Below are 13,885 nucleotides of genomic sequence, written 5' to 3'. Positions count from 1 at the left end.
ATCAACAGTGTACCCCGTCTCACTTTACAAACAGTAAAGATTGTTCTCAGCACTTTAATACAAAATTTCTTCAGATCAGTAAGAAGTAAGCACATAAATATTATGCACTAAAATGCATGTTTATATGATGGCAATTAAATGTTTGCTCGTTAGCAAAAAAAAAAAAAAAAAAAGAAACAAAAAATACAATTGTTATTTTCTTTTCAGAGCATTAAATGTATTGAATCGACTCGAAAATCGTGTCCCCCGTATCGAAAATCGGACCGAACTGTGACTTAACTGTATCGTTGCATCCGTATGGAACACCATAGCAGAAGCTATGAGGGAAAAAGTTTTCATTTGCTTAAATGCTTAAGTTATTAAGTGCAATTTTATTTATTTTTCTTGAAAAAAAACATTTAATTCATTCTGTTTCTATGCGGTATTAATATTCTTGTCTTTTACTTAAGAGGCATGGTCTATTGTTTTTAGTTGTGATTTCTTAAAAAGTATTTTTGAATTTAAGAGTAAATATTTATCACGTTTAAACGGGTGTACTTGATCTATTAATATATACTGAATTCTCACTGTGTTATTGTAAATTGGTTTGAAAAGAAAACTGGGGGGGCGCAATAAAATCGCATATCGCAATAATTTATGAGATAAATTATCGCACACTAAAATTTGTTATCGTGACAGGCCTATATATACTTACTAAATATATACTGTATATAGACAGATTTTTTTTTTATTATTGACACAGCCATGTTGTGTTGAAGAAAACGTATGTGGCGATCCGTTGCCGACCATTACGGTATATGACGTCACCATTTTGTTTCGGTAATACTTCTCTCTGATTGGTCAAAAGATTTCCCTGAGTTCAGTTCGTCTGTACTGCGATGCGCTCTTTCCGATTTCCGACTTCAGTCCTCACTTTTATTTTACCGTATCAATCCAAGGAAGGTACATTTATTTCATCGTGATGAAACAATGTGCAAGTTACACAGCAGCCTTTAAAAGAGAAGTCATCGCCGTATCTCAGGAAGTTTGGATTCGAGAAGCAGTGAGACGCTTTGATGTAGGTGAATCGAGTGCGAGGTTCTGGAGACAAATGCTAATGCTAAATAAGCTAGAAGAAGCAAAGGCATCAGTAAAAGCTTCTTTTGACGGATTCAGTAAAGAAGACTTATAGGTAAGAATGCTTCAGATTTTTCTTTAATACAGATATGGCTGTTTTGTTTTCTCCCGGATTCTGTTAAGTTGGAGAAGTTGTCAAAATCATATTATTACCGTACATATTGTCAGTTTACGGTAATGTTTTGAACTATCAATGTGCTATGCTTGTGTTGTGTTTCACCAGTCAGTAAAATGACATTTCTGTATTTGTACACGAGCTCTGTTTTCTTGTATTCTTCTATTTATTGATGCTAAAATTAGGGTGCGCGTTATACACGGGTACAAGAATTTCCCCTAGATTTTACAAGTAAATTTGGGGTGCGTGTTATACACGGTTGCGCGTTATATTCGGGAAATTACGGTATGTTGAAAATGATGATGTATCGCAATACTGATTATTTTATACTAATTATTGATATGCTCGCACCAAGAAATAATATATCATTTTACAAAGGAACCAACAGGTTTCTACCAAAATATTTCATCGGAATAGCGTCTACGTTTTTCAGTAACCCAAAATCAACAAGGAAGTGACCCATAAAAGCCCCAAAAGGAAAAGGAATTGACGGAAAATCAACAGGAAATGCCCCAATTAAAGTGCCTGTGACACCATAAAACAATCTTACATGGCACTATTATGTGAATTAAAATCATATTTTGAGACGATTCAACTACATACAACAATTTGGCAAAGCGCAGATGACGAGAAACAAGTCTTTCAATCTTCCATTTAGCTACTCCTGTCATTAAAGTGCTCTGGCGCCGCCATCTGTGCGATGACGTCGGCACAGTAACGATTTCAGCTCATTCATAATTCAGCCCAATGGAGGAGGAAGATTCAGAACGAGGAAAATGCGACAGAGAGCAGAAAAATGTCATCATTGTTTTTATCTCTCCAATATTTTTACGGGATAAAAATACATGTATTCAGTACAACAGGGCTAAATTACTACATAATGGTCAACACCACCGCCTTCTTAAACCTCCCGAACGGAATTTTATGCTACCGTAGTTAGTCCGGCTTTTGTCATTTCCCTGCCCCGGTTTCGGGGATGGAGGAAAGGGCGTAAACAAAATAGATGGCGTGAGAACTAGGCGAAATGCTAACCCGAACCAAGCAGCTCTTCCTAGTCTCTTCCTCGCCTTTCAAAAACGATTTAAAAAATCACTCAAAACTACCCCGACTCATTTCACACACGGCGGCGGGGGTGATTTTCTTCACCGACCGGCCAGCACCATGCATGGAGCAAGTTTTCGTTCGGTGTTCTGCTGCCGCCCCAGCAGGCAGGCAGTGCTCGTCAGCGGGGACTCAGAGGGGAATAAACACCGAAAATGACATATTCTCGGTGGACAAACCGGCCGACGTCGGAGCACATGGCTGCCCTAGCCCAAGCCGAGTATAGCGCTCTCCAGGTGGACACGTGAAGAGGGCTGAAGGGGGTTGGAAGTCTCGACACAATCGAGAACCGGAGTCTAGAGCGGGGGGCACCCCAGGCTCAGGCCGAGTATAGCGCTCTCCAGGCGGACACGTGAAGAGTGCTGAAGGGGGGTGGAAGTCTCAACACAATTGAGAAGCGGAGATGAGAGCGGGGGGCTCCCCAGGCCCAAGCTGAGGATTGCGCTCTTTAGGCAGGCACGCCTTTATTGGGCGGCGACCATGGTGTGCGACAAGCCGCCGGTCGTCGGCCTTCTCAGTGGAAAGGGAGGATTGTCACCTACAAAATGCAATCTCTCTCCCAGTATTTTATTTGGCCCTGATAGACCGCAGAAAACCAGATCAGTTTGAAAATGTAACTACCACAATTTGTTTTTTCTTGATTTCTTTCAATTTTGTCCTAAAATCAGACAATTGTCATTTGAATTTACTTCAGTGTAGGGTCATGTCAACGATTAGCTTTTTTTCTACACAACTAAACAACTGAGTGAACATCCTCCAAGACTGGTGATTCCATTCTTTTTACCTGATCGGTCACACAAATGCAAATTAACTGTGACACATGCACCATATGTTATGTAATGCTGGTGTACGTGTTAATGGGAGGTTTTTCTTCTACAGAGCATGAGAGGTTCCAGTTTGCCCAGGAGACAGTAAAAGCAGAAGCCTGGCTGAAGGCCAAGGAACCGCCGATCACCTCCAAGCAGCCAGAGGTGGGACAGTCCCAGGCCCAAACTGATGAGGTTGAGCAGCTCATCCTTCGCCATGAAGCCTTCCGCAAGGCTGCTGTAACCTGGAAAGAACGCTTCAGCTCTCTCCGCCAGCTTTCCGCAGTAAGCTTGACTGTAGCTAAATGTTTAAACAGTTGGATTCCGCAGGAAAAAAAAATCTTGGGGAATTGAAGTTGCTCAGCAGGCATGGGTCTCCCATCATTTTGCATCATTGTGGCATTTAAAGGTGTCTCATGACCCTTGATCTTACTCATTACGCCTCGTTGTTTTATGGCAGCCAGAAAAACGAATGAGCAAATATTCCTACTTTTTTTTTTTTTTTTTTAAGAATTGCATTGCACATATCGCTTTTGTTTTGGTTCTCTTCCGCTATGTGTGCGCTGATAGTAATTTCAAATCCTTTTTCAGGCTGAGAAGAAAAAAGAAGAAGACAAAAAGACGCCGCTTTCCAGTAGAAGGATGTTCCCGTTATCTTGTCTAACTCCGAGCGGTTCCGCATTCAGTTCAACCCCATCCTATATGAGGCAGATGGTACATGCCCAAATACAGCCCTCACCATTACAGACCGGCATGGAACCGCCTGCCTCTTCTGCAACGCAGAGATTGACCTCATCGCTCGCCAGCTACAACCCAATCATAAATGGATCAGGCTATCACGGGTTAGAGCAGCAGTGTGGTGGAAAGATGGTGAGCCCCTCGTATCTTGGGATGAACCATCAGGCCATTGGAGGTGGAAGTGACTCTGCTTTTTCAGTGCTGACTTCCAACTGTGGAGTACAGGACAATTCTACCTACCCCGGGCTAAACAATCAAACAACTGATAGTGCTGATAGTTCTGGTTACTTTGGACTAAATTTGGGTTGTGTGGGTGGCTCTGGATATGCTATGCAAAGCCATGCAGCCAGTGCTAGGTTAGGAAGTTCGGGTAACCTCGCACAGGAGCAAAGTAGTGGAGTCATGGGAAGCCCAGGGTTTCTTCAGCAGCAGAATATGGGAAGTTCTGGATATTTGACACAACAAAATATGGGAAGTTCTGGTTACTTGACACAACCTCAAAACATGGGGAGTTCAGGATACTTGGGACAGCAGCCTAATTTAGGGAGTTCAGGATATTTGGCGCCACAGCCAAATTTGGGAAGTTCAGGATATCTAGCTCAGAATTATCATGGCAGTGGAGGAATGGGTAGCTCAGGCTATCTCGCACAAAATCATTACAGCAGTGGAAGTCTAGGAAGTTCTGGTTACCTGGCGCCAAGTGGGGGCATCATGGACCCAAAAATGGCTTATGCATGGCAACATTTGAAAGCTGACTTCATGCACCCTGGGATCAATCACATCCACAAGGCTGTAAACCCCTTGCTAGAGGCCAGTCGAGTACAGCGAGAACAGTATGGCGATATACCAATGGCAGACATGATGGGGCCGGAGTCGGGACTGGACCTCCTCCACGGTCGTCTTCAGAGGGATCCCCGAGGCAGCCGCTCAGACCCTCAGATGGACCACCTTAGAAGAGAGAGGGAATACAAACTGGGCAGACAAACTTCCAGCGAGCAGGAAATCCAAGCCAGGCTGAACGAGCTTCCAATGATTGTCCGTCAAGAGAGGTATCGGAGACGCCTGGAGAGGCAGTCGTCTAGTGAACAAGAGGGAGGTGGCAAGCAGAGACTGCAACGACAGGACTCGAGTGACCTGGAGGGCTCTGGTAAAGAGGGCTCTGACAAACGCTCAGGGTAAGAATTATTTTAAAACAATCCTCATTATTACAACAAAAAGTAGATCCCATTGTTTCTAAATACAATATTCAATACAATACAACAGTCGTATCTCGAGATACAAAAGCTTCCGTAAATGAAAAACTTTACAAAAAGATGTGTGCAGATTTTTCTGCTTCATTTTACAAAAAAATATTCAGCATATGAAAGATAATTCAGTTAGTCCCAGGGTTGCGACGTACCCGACTTACGTGATTTCGACTTTATGATGCCGGAATATTGTCCGTCGTTTTGTCTCCTATTGTTTTTTGGTTTGTTTGTTTGTTTGTTTTGAATTCTCTTGTAAACAATACCTAATTGTACCTCACAGTATCTTGTTTTTTTTTTACTTTATTGTATTAATATGTCTGTTCTGCTCTTTGGAAAAATGTGTATTTGATCATAATGTTGATTTTTGTGATGCATGTTTTTATTTGGGCACAGGAAGCAGAGAGAGTTAGTACTTCCGCACGCAAGTAAGAGCGCATGTACACACGAAGAAGTCGCACAGCCGAGTGAGAGAGCGAGAGGAAAGATTACAGTTTAGCTTGCTGTCTAGCTAGGACTTAGCTCAAACGTCTTGGCAAGGACAATACAATGACATATAATATGTGTGTTTGGATAGTTATTTTGAGATTTATGGAGTATTTAGGGGTACTTAAAGGGTTAATTCCGGGTTACGTGGAAATTCGGGTTACATCGGCAGCGTGGGAACGGAATTCGTTTATAACCCGGGTACTACCTGTACGTTATGTAGGGAAGACAAGGCAAATTTATTTGTGTAGTACAATGCAACACAAGGTAATTCAGTGCTTTACATCACATAAAATCCAAAAGAGGAAAACAGGAAGTAGAGGTACAACCAAAAAAAATATTAATTGAATAGTTTAGTGTATAAGATAATTCCAGCTCCATAAGATCCTGCTGCCCTATTGGTGAGAATCATTCCTATCATGCTCAGTCCCACAATCCTGCTCAAAAGTCACTATTAATTTTGTTTGTTGAAGTACCACTGTACAATAGTTTCATAAGTGGCACAACTACACTTACATAAAAAAAATCCTAAATAACATTATTATTGGAAGGAAAATTATATTTTGAGGGACATTCGACTTTATATACAACAATTTGGCAAAGCGCAGATGGCGAGAAACGAGTATTTTAATCCGCTGTTTAGCCTCTCCTGTCATTATAGCGCTCTGGCGCCTTCATCTGGGTGATGACGTCTGCGGAGTAGTGCTTTCAATATTCAGCCCAATGGAGGAGGAAGCGTTTTTCAGCGATTCTGGTTCAAGTGTGAACTGTGGCATTCAGTTATATATGTTTGATTCGTATTTGGAGGAGGAGGAAGATTCAGAACGACAACAAACACGAGGCTGATGACTAGAGCATACTGTAAAATGTCATGATTTTTTCTCTCCAATATTTTTACAGGATATTCTTTGTATCTAAGTATTTTTCCTGATTGCTAAATAAATTGTATGGTCATGACAAATATCAGTCTTGTGCTAAATGGAATATGAAATATTAAAAATGCATTTATTCAGTACGACAGGGTTAAATTACTGCATAATGGTCAAACCTCCCGACGGTATTTTATGCAACCGGCTCTTGTCATTTCCCAGCGGGGACTCGGAGACAAGGAAAGAGTGTAAACAAAAGAGTTATGCTACATGCTAACCCGAACAGAGCGGCTCTTCCAAGTCTCTTTCTCGCCTTTCGAAAACGAAAAATCACACAAAACTCATGTCACACACAGCGGCGAGGGTGATCGCCTTCAGCGATCGGCCAGCCCCCGGTGGCGAGCAAGTTTTGGCTCATCGTTCCCCTGTTGCGGCCCCGGCGGGAGTGCTCGTCGACGGGGACGCAGCTGAGGAATGAACGCCGAAAGTGGCGCATTCTCGGTAGACAAACCAGCCGATGTCAGAGCGGGGAGCTCCACCAAGCCGAGAATAGCGCTCTCTCGGCGGGCACACCAAGAGCGTTGAGAGGTGTGGAAGTGTCTACACAATTGAGAGCCGCAGACGAGAGCGCAACGCTGCCCGAGCATGGGCGCTCATTGGTGAGTGACCATGGTGTGCGACAAGCCGTCGAGCGAGGGAGGTGGCCACTCCCGCCTTTTCGGTGGACAGCGTGCATTGTCACCCACAAAATGAAAGCCACCTCCTTATTAAAACTTGTGCCATGATCCCAGTATTTGACATAATATAAAACACATAGCTTACTCACTTCCTCATCCGTCCAATGGTCCCACGGTTGTTGGACTTATTTTGCCTATTCGTCGCGGTGAACAGGATCTTTTTGAAAACCAAATAGGCTCACACGCCTCTCCTTGATGCAGCAACAAAAGCCTGCAGCTCATTGGGCTAGCGTGATGCGAAAAATAAATTAATACGCAAAATCAGCTAAATCCACTGTCCTTCTGCATACTATAGTAATGGCTGTATAGTGAAGACGATCTTTACCGCTGACGTCACATTCGCCTTCTTCCTCAGTCCAGACTCTGGCCGGAGGTCACTCATTTTCATGGTGCTGGATTTTTAAAAAATTGAATAAATATATCGATCGCTTCAACCAGAGGTTGCGCTAGACATTTTCGTTGTCTGTCATTTTGACTGACAGGGTCATAAAAATCCGGTCATAATCTATTTTTACCAGTCACTTAAATTTTTAAAATGATGACATATTCAATAGTATTTAGTTTTCATTCATTTTTAATTAATATTGTAATGCTTGCTTGGCGGCGAAAAATTAGACACACAAGTTGTATTTTTCTCCCTCTTTTTACTCTGCTTACCGCCAACAACACCAACAAAACAACTCCACTCCCAAAGAAAAAGAGGCAACTATATAGACTCCAATCACCAACGTCACACAATGATCTTAATTGTGGTTGTCAGCTCAAAATCTTCTAAATATATATTAAATGCATCTTACCAGATATAAAATGACTACTACATAGTCTGTGGTGATCGTTTGGTGCCCAGATTTCTTGTCGAATTACAGCAGTCCATCTTGCGCTCCTCTTCGGGTCTCTCAGAATACGGTAGAACTTCAAGTCTCTCCGTCTGTCTTCTCTGTTACTGCAACCAACCGCCACACACGCCTTCGCCATTTTGATTATTAATGTTAACGAGCAGAAAAACACGCCGTAATAGGAGGCATGTACGTAGCGGTAATGTGTAAACACGACGAGCTGACGGACAATATGGCTGCTCCAGTCAGGGGGCGGAGTTGTGACGTCATGTGATTGGGGTCTATAGACAAGTTTCCTGAGCGAAATATGAGCACCGCCATCTTGGAAAATGTCTGCTTCGCACTTCCGGTCCGGTTGAGTAGCAGTGTATTAGCAGTGTATTGACGACGATAAAACTACGAAATCAAGCCAGAGCAACCCATGGAATCTTCAAAAATTGATTCAGCACGACCTAGATGACACGTAGATGAGATTGGATGGCAGTTCGTGTCTCTTCGTTGATCATTCGTGGACAAAATGATTAACAACGGTCAGCCTGTGTTAACGTGAGGAATGGATTGATACTACGGCCATTAGTGACCAAAATGTGGTGAAATTACAAGTTATATTACATTTGCCGACTGCAGAAGGGCTGACATGGATTGTTTTGTTACAAGGAAATGCTACAAGTTTATGTACATATGATGTAAACACAAATAGTATGTCATTCTTTTTTTTATTGCAGGCATTGATCGCAATAAAACATTTAGACATGATTCCATTTCTGGTTTTATTTAAAACGATTGGTGCACTCCAAAACAGGTCAATAAATCACATTTATAAAAGTATTGCAAAAATAGCATACGAGAATGTGATATCAGACCGCAGAGCTCCGGAGCCTCGTGAACAAATAGCGACATCACGGAGACCCTCGGCGGCATTTAGATGTGCTTTTTTCCCGTCCTCGGTAATTTCAGCTCCAATAGCATATATTTAAAGATGCTACCGTTCACAAGTTCGTAGTTGGATCACGGCGATCTCGGCGTACCACCGCCTGTCACAATTCCTGCCTCTCTCTCGGCCTCTCCCTGGAGTCGAGCTGTCATCATCATTGTGGAACGCAAACAATATATGTCCATCAACGTACAAGTCAAGTTGTCTTCCCTTTTATAACAGCGTTTCCCAGCTGTAAACAAACGAATAAAAACTTGTAACACTTGGATTTATGCGGTGCATTCAAACACGATTAGCAACAGGCGGCTAGCAGCAGTAACAGAAGCTAGTTGTTGTAAAAATGATTAAACTTCGTAATTACAATCATCATCGTAATATCAATAGCAAAGGCAACAAGTCGTTTCATGCGCCAGATTTTAGGTTTCCTATTTTTAGAGCACATTACCTTCCATAACAGCGAGGGCATGACTGCAGGAGCTGTCAGTTTTGTCTCCTTCCCTCCCTCCTGTATGACGAGTACGAGCACCCATGGTTTGGAAATCGACATGGTACGAAGCATGGAGGCCTTGGCTTGGTTCTCCACCCGCCTACATCAAAATAACATTCCCGGGATCTTGTATAAAGACCTTCCAACTTCGATTCCACCGCCATTGACTTCAATGGTAAACAGGCGGAAACGGAAGGGGAAGGAAGACATAAGGAAGTAAACCGAGAGTACCTCGGAAACTTGTCTATACACAGGCGGCAATCTAGTCCACCAATTGGATGACGCGCTGGCACACCGGGTGCACCAATAAGAACCTCGCGTTGATGTGTCAATCACGGTGCTGCCGCCAGACCCCGGTGACGCTGCAATATTCTGACAGAATAGCCAACGACGTCATGCATTAAGAGAGACAATAGCTAATTAATATGCTCACTCGCTACCCTGTGGTCTGGGGTGTGAATTGCAACCTGTCAAAATGACGGACGGACTTCTGTTTTTTCCGTCACCGTTTTAAAAAAACGGTCAACGAAGGAAAATATTCGGTTAACGCGACCCCTGGCTTCAACACACATCCAAGCAGTTTAATTCAGGAGCATAAAATACAGCGTAAAATATGAATAAACATGCTTTTTGCTGTCATAGGCACTTTAAATGTTAAACAATGACATTTTTATTTTCATATCACTGCAAGATCCGCAGCACTTGTTTAAGAATATGGCAGATCGCTCAGTGAGAAGCTGGGCATTACCTAGCGAGAGTGTGTCCTGGAAGAGACTGCTAGCAGATGGACAATTTGTGCCATTAGAGAGCAGGTCTATATTCTGCACTGGTAGGCTAACACAATTTTGGTGAAATTAATCAGGGGATAGGCAGACGGATTCTGAGCTCTGTGGACGTGTGCGTGGATGGTAGATGCATTTCATTCATAAACATAAAAACAGCAGGCATCAAACCCTGTGATTCATTATACAAAATCAGTTCATCAAAACTAATTGAGCATAGCCATATATTATAGCTAGTGCTTAAGAGCTACTTAGTATTTTCAATAGTATTTGAGAATCAATTTTACTGTAAATACAGAAACATATTGTCTCAGGACAAGTGTAATTTATACAAGGGCATTTGTCACTGTTTTGTCAATGGGCTAAAAAAAAAGCCCTACATTGTTAAGAATGGCTTTTTCCTTAGCACCACATGGTCTGCTGTGATTTGGTATTGTGGTTTTGGACGTGAAGCATTCGCACATGCCTTGTCTGATCACAACGAAAACACACCACTTTCAAAGACTACCACCTCAAAGGTTTAATTGATTCTTTTTTTCCCCACAAGAAAATGCATTTTGACATATATTTTCTATGTTTGCATTTCATGCCCCCCAAAATTTTTTGCTGCAGGGAGGAAATTGTTATATAATACTGTTCTTAGCTATCTTCAATTGGAAAACGGTATTGTTTCCGTGTCCAGAATTGTGACTGATCAGCTTTCAATGTGTTCTCTGTTCATGGCCAACCCATGTTGCTCTCTATTACTGCAGGGAAAAGCGATCTACTATGGCAGAGATTGTAGAACAAGTCCAGGAGAGAGAAGCAGCACATGTAAGTTATCTCTTACAATAAATCAGAGTGGTGCAACTTACATCATAGTTTGAGACATTTTTTAAAATCTGCTTTGTCAGGCGAGAGGAGAGCCATATCGACCTCCAAGTAGCCTCTCAGCTCCTGTGACACGTTTTGATGGTCGGCCTCGAGCTCGAGACCGACCCAAACCGAGGAGGAGGCCCCGCCCAAAAGAACCCGAGGAAACTCGCCGCTCCCGATCAGCTCCAGCTACCGGTGCCCCGACAACGCCCCAGCCACCGTCACACACAGCACACAATGAAGGATTCCTGTATCGCAAAAAGGCCACCACATCTGATCTTGAAGCTCAGCAGAGGAGCCCCACCAGGTAGAAACCAGTACTGGTCCTTACAGACTTTCATTCATTCATTATCATTTACATTGATACATGAGTAATGAGTAGTATGACAGTAGGTGTGGATGTGCATGTGAATGATAATTGTGTAAATGGCTGGCAAGCAGTCCAGAGTGTACCACTCCCACAATGACACATGCCAAGAACACCTCACCAGGGAGGCATCCTGATAAGATGCCCAAGCCACCTTATATGGTTCCTGACAATGAGTAGGAGCAGCAGCCCCAGTCGGCTCCCTCCCAAAAGATTGAGGGCCTCACCCTATCTCAATTGGCGGGAGTGTAGACCTCGTGAAAGAAGCTAATTTCGGCTGCTTATATCCGGAATCATATTTTTTTGGTCTCACGCTCCAGCTAATAACTATACTTATTCCAGTAAATTGAGAGTCTGGACATTCAGATCAGCTGCTTCTTCATCACAACAGATATTTACAGAGTCCACATCACTACAGAGTGTGTAGAGAGGTACCTGTCGATCTCATGCTCCATTCTTCTCTCACTCGTCAACAAGACTCCGAGATACTTCAACTCCTCCACTTGAGGCAGGACCGCATCTCTGACCTGGAGAGGGCACACTACCCTTTTCTGACTTTGCACCAATGTCTTATATTTCTAGAGGTTGATCTGATTTTCATCCCAACGGCTTCAGACTTGTCTGTTAATCCCTCCACCGAGAGTTGGAGGTCGTGCCTTGATGAACCCAATAGAACCACAGCCTCTGCAAAAACACAGGGATGCAACGCTAAGGTCACCAAACCGGCCACCCTACTATGCCTTGAATAGGACTTGAAATTCTATCCCATAATTTTAAACAGAATCAGTGACATAGTGCAGACTTGGCGTAGTCCAACCGTCATTGAATGGGAATCCGACTTCGTGCCATCAATGTGGACCTCTGACACAGGTTGTACAAGGGTCGAACAGCCCTACTCCTGGAGGTCACGCCACATGACACCCTAACAAATGCAGTCGAAGGGCTTCTCCAAATCCATAAAGCACATGTACACTGTTAAAGCAAACTCCCTTGCACCCTGAAGGACCCTGGTGAGGCTGTAGAGCTGGTCCACTGGTCCACTACCAGGACAAAACCCCCACTCTTTCTCCAGGATCTCGGATCTGATCCCCACCTACAGACACTCCTCTCCAGTACGTAAATCTAAACCTATACAATACCTGACAAGGGAGTCTAAGGAACGGGACGTCTGTAGTTGGAAAAGACCCTATAGACCCACCACATCCGGTCTGCCAATCAAAAGGCATTGTCCCTGATGTCCACACAATGCTGCAGAGGCATATCAATCAGGACAACCATTTAACATCCAGTGCTATAACAACCGCTGGATAAATCTCATGCACCTGTCACCGAGGACCATTCTAACCACCTTGTAACTTTTACCCCTGAGATAGCGAAGCCCGCCTCAGAGTCCTCAAACTGGGCTGCTTCATGAGAAAGCATGTCAGTGGAATTGAAGTATTCAAAGTTTTCAGCCCAACGACTCACACCCCGGGCGAGTTCAGCAGTACCGCATCCCCAATATAGAGTGGATAGTGAACCTCTTTACCTCCGGAACTCCTGATAGTTGATCAACATTTCTTGAAAGCTGTCCATTCTGCTGAACCAGCCATACCCATCACCTGACTCCAGAGTCCCATAGGCTAAAAAGACCAGGTAGGACTCCTGCATCTTGATTGGCATCCCTTACGACTGCTTCCACCGATGGGTTTTGGAATTGCTACAATAACAGGCACTGACCACCTGACGGTCACAGCTCTGGTCGGCCCTCTCAGCACTGGAGGTGCAGAACATGGTCCACTTGGATTCATTGCCAGATATTTATATACAGTATGATCAATTTCTTCTAAAGTACTGGTATTAAAAAATTTTAGTACAACTCTTTACTCACTGCTCTAACTCACTGCTCATATACATATGGTTAAGCTCTAGACTAGAGGCCGGCAATCTGCGGCTCAGGAAGTGCAAGCGCCTGTTAAAGCCGTCTGATGCAGTTCAAGATTTGATAAAAATGTATTCTGGTCCTTGCGAGAGTTAACAAAGAAATGTAACTTCCCCTTAGTAGACAGATCAAGTCGGGCTTATTGTTTTGTGTATAAGATGACAGAACACCCATGCAAGTCATGAATTCACCAACTCTATAAAGTCACAGTAGTACCCACAAGTCTTTGCACTATTCATAGGCGCAAAAACTTCACATCGCTCACTCACGCAAGTCATTAATTCACCAACTACGTAAACTTATGGTCGCCACTCGAAAATTTATACACAAGTCTATGCACCTGTGAATAGCTCAAAGACTTGTGGTTACACCTTCTGAAATGCAACCATGGCTTAAAATATTTGGTGAGTTTTCTGTGAAGAAAACTGTATGAATGTCAAACACTAAAGGCCGTTTCAAACTAGCGGCAGCCAGTGCTGAAGTGTTCAGCA

The 13,885-nt window shown here is 43.3% G+C and overlaps 1 protein-coding gene across 2 annotated transcripts in view; it reads left to right on the top strand.

The window, feature by feature from the left end:
• sptbn4a (spectrin, beta, non-erythrocytic 4a) overlaps window positions 1–13,885 on the top strand; it is a 103,371-nt gene that overhangs the window by 72,896 nt on the left and 16,590 nt on the right. For both annotated transcript variants that reach the window (XM_057820669.1, XM_057820668.1), the window contains 4 exons: window positions 3,212–3,423; window positions 3,730–5,051; window positions 11,004–11,064; window positions 11,145–11,413. In XM_057820669.1, the coding sequence (XP_057676652.1) occupies window positions 3,212–3,423; window positions 3,730–5,051; window positions 11,004–11,064; window positions 11,145–11,413 (1,864 nt within the window). The remainder of the gene's footprint in view (window positions 1–3,211; window positions 3,424–3,729; window positions 5,052–11,003; window positions 11,065–11,144; window positions 11,414–13,885) is intronic.

The sequence above is a fragment of the Corythoichthys intestinalis genome, chromosome 18, assembly GCF_030265065.1.
Source record: "Corythoichthys intestinalis isolate RoL2023-P3 chromosome 18, ASM3026506v1, whole genome shotgun sequence".
Lineage (NCBI taxonomy): Eukaryota > Metazoa > Chordata > Actinopteri > Syngnathiformes > Syngnathidae > Corythoichthys > Corythoichthys intestinalis.
This window is presented reverse-complemented; position numbering and strand designations above follow the sequence as displayed.